At 43.4% G+C, this 2,517-nt stretch overlaps 1 protein-coding gene across 1 annotated transcript in view; it reads left to right on the plus strand.

Annotated features, from left to right (window-relative positions):
- Positions 1 to 2,517, plus strand: part of CCDC38 (coiled-coil domain containing 38) — a 42,215-nt gene that overhangs the window by 617 nt on the left and 39,081 nt on the right. The window contains 1 exon segment of the mRNA XM_007453351.1: positions 197 to 235. Within this exon segment, the coding sequence (XP_007453413.1) occupies positions 197 to 235 (39 nt within the window).

The following is a 2,517-nucleotide window of genomic DNA, read 5'->3' on the forward strand; positions in this document are numbered from 1 at the left end:
GGGGTCGCTCCAGGGTCCGCGCGGCCGCGAGTACCGCGGGTGCCACGCACTTTGCGGTTGGCCTGCTCCGCTCCCCGATCCCCTACCACACGGTCCCCGAGATGAAGGGGGAGCGGGGCAGGGGAGGATAGAGCCGAGACTAAAAAATCGATTGGCGCCTTCGCCCATCTTCCCCTATCCTTCCGCCTTCCTGAAGGATAGGTTGGAACGGCTCCTGAATGCAACACTCGTCGAGGTAAGATTGGTTTCAGCTCAGGGTCGCCCACCGCAACTGTATCCGGTGGGGCCTGCCCTCACCGAGATTGGAGGCCGAATTAAGTTTGTTTAAGGAAGATGGTCTGTAATTCTTAGCCACATCTCTTCCGGCCTGTCAGTTGCTGTGAATACACTGGCAGGCACTGGGTTTTGGGTTTCTCAAATATTTTATTTTGTTTATACACTTCTATTAGAAGCTCTGTGTTAGGCCTTGCAGGACATTCAGAGATAGGAAGGCCCTTTCCCTGCCCAGCAAAAACTTTACAATCAAAAGGAAGACACTTTATGGACGCAAATAGCATACGATAAAAGAAAGCTGCGGCCAGCAAAACCACAAAATCTAAAAGTCCATTTTTTGTCACTATAAAGCCATTTAAAAACGAAGAACAGAAAGCAAAAACTCCTTTAAATGAACACAATAAATACGAATATACTTAAGCTTCATATTACGGCCATGAAAGAGACAGATCAGACAGGTAGGAAAGAGAGAAAAAGAGGGAGGGAGGATTAAATAGATAATGTGAATAAAAGAGACCCTAAAGGGGAAAAAAATTCATAGATTACTCACAGCTCAGACACACAATCAGAAACAGATGTGTGTCTTTCACAGTTTTAAAAAGAAAGGTATAATATATACAGAGAAATAATACTATAAGAGAAGTATAAAATCCAAACGGACCTTCTTGAACAACCCATAGAAACAGTGGAAAATAGAAACACATAAAGTCACGAATTCATAGAGAAATATTAACATTTTGTTTATAAAATTTCTGCTAAAGACTTGAATCTGCTACATTTTGCAATTATAGGCATATTTGCAGATGTTGCAATTAGAGGTATAAACTAAGCACGGGGTGAAATTATAGGCACATAGAAGGCTGTGGGGTTCAGTAAACTTGTCGTAATCCCACTTCTGTAACTTATGAGCTATTTGACCTTGGGCAATTTACTTAATTTCTCTAAGCCTCATTTTCCTCATCCATATCATGGGAATAATTCATTCTACTTTATGGACTTGTTTGAGCTTTAAATAAGATGAAATGTAAATCACTCGGCCCAGTGCCTAGCTCTAAAGAAGTATTATTATTATTACTGTTAGTTTATTTTAATCCTGCTATTTGTCTTGCTGGTCAGTTAAGTTAAAGATTTGATTTCAACCAACAGTCCTTCAAAGAATATACCATGTTCTTAAAGCTTACAAGCTCTTGGTAAGTCTAAAAGAAATCATACTTTTTCTTCACGGGAATTTATATCTGTGGGTGAACTGAGTGTATCCGATTACAGTCCAGATAGACAACATTCCCCAAAAAGCTCCTGCAAACAAGAAGTTTGCAGAAGCAAGAAGGTTAAGAGTGGACTTCTCTCCTCCAGTCATTGTTAAATAATTATAGAGGGGTGAGGATAACACATTTTTCTTCAGAAATAACCAGCATCCCTGTAGCACTTTTTGGTTCACAAAGTACTTTTCACATCATGGGACTCAGATTGGCTGATTTCTTTCCCCTACTCTTCCTTCCTCTTGAACTCCAGTAACTTTCAGTTTGCAAAAGGTGCAGTCAGAAATGTCAACAGAAAAGCCCATATACCAAGTAGCTAGCTCGAGGCCAGCAGGTCCTTAAAGGTCAAGCTGAAGGTAATTTCCTCACCATCACGCTCTGCTTCTGACCTAATGAAAAGAGGCGGGTCCCAGAGCAGGCCAAGGACCTAGTGGCTCCCGGCTTTCCTGTAAATAAAAAATTGCTAGTGCTGGTCTCCACACACTACCCCAGGACACAGTTCACAGCCCTTTCTCCTAGTATTTGTCCAACTGGGCCGGAATGAGGTGGGAAAAACTTGAAAGGCATTGAGTCTCAGAGAATCTGTCTAAATCTTCATTTGCACGTGGGGGACAAACAGAGCTTTCTCTCTCCTAATAAGAGAATCTGCAAATCCATTTTCATTGCATTGTAGAGAGAGTTGTCAAGAAAATCAAACACAAACTGCTTCAGATAACATGTGCTAGATATTGTTATTGTGAATTCATTTAGAATTGGTCTAGGACTTTAGGTTTGGACATTATAAAACCCCATTCCTAGGGCTTCCCTGGTGGCGCAGTGGTTGAGAGTCCGCCTGCTGATGCAGGGGACGCGGGTTCGTGCCCCGGTCTGGGAAGATCCCACATGCTGCAGAGCGGCTGGGCCCGTGAGCCATGGCTGCTGAGCCTGCGCGTCCGGAGCCTGTGCTCCGCAATGGGAGAGGCCACAGCAGTGAGAGGCCCGCGTA

Source organism: Lipotes vexillifer, unplaced genomic scaffold (genome assembly GCF_000442215.2).
Source record: "Lipotes vexillifer unplaced genomic scaffold, Lipotes_vexillifer_v1.1 scaffold1775, whole genome shotgun sequence".
NCBI classification, from domain to species: Eukaryota; Metazoa; Chordata; class Mammalia; order Artiodactyla; family Lipotidae; genus Lipotes; species Lipotes vexillifer.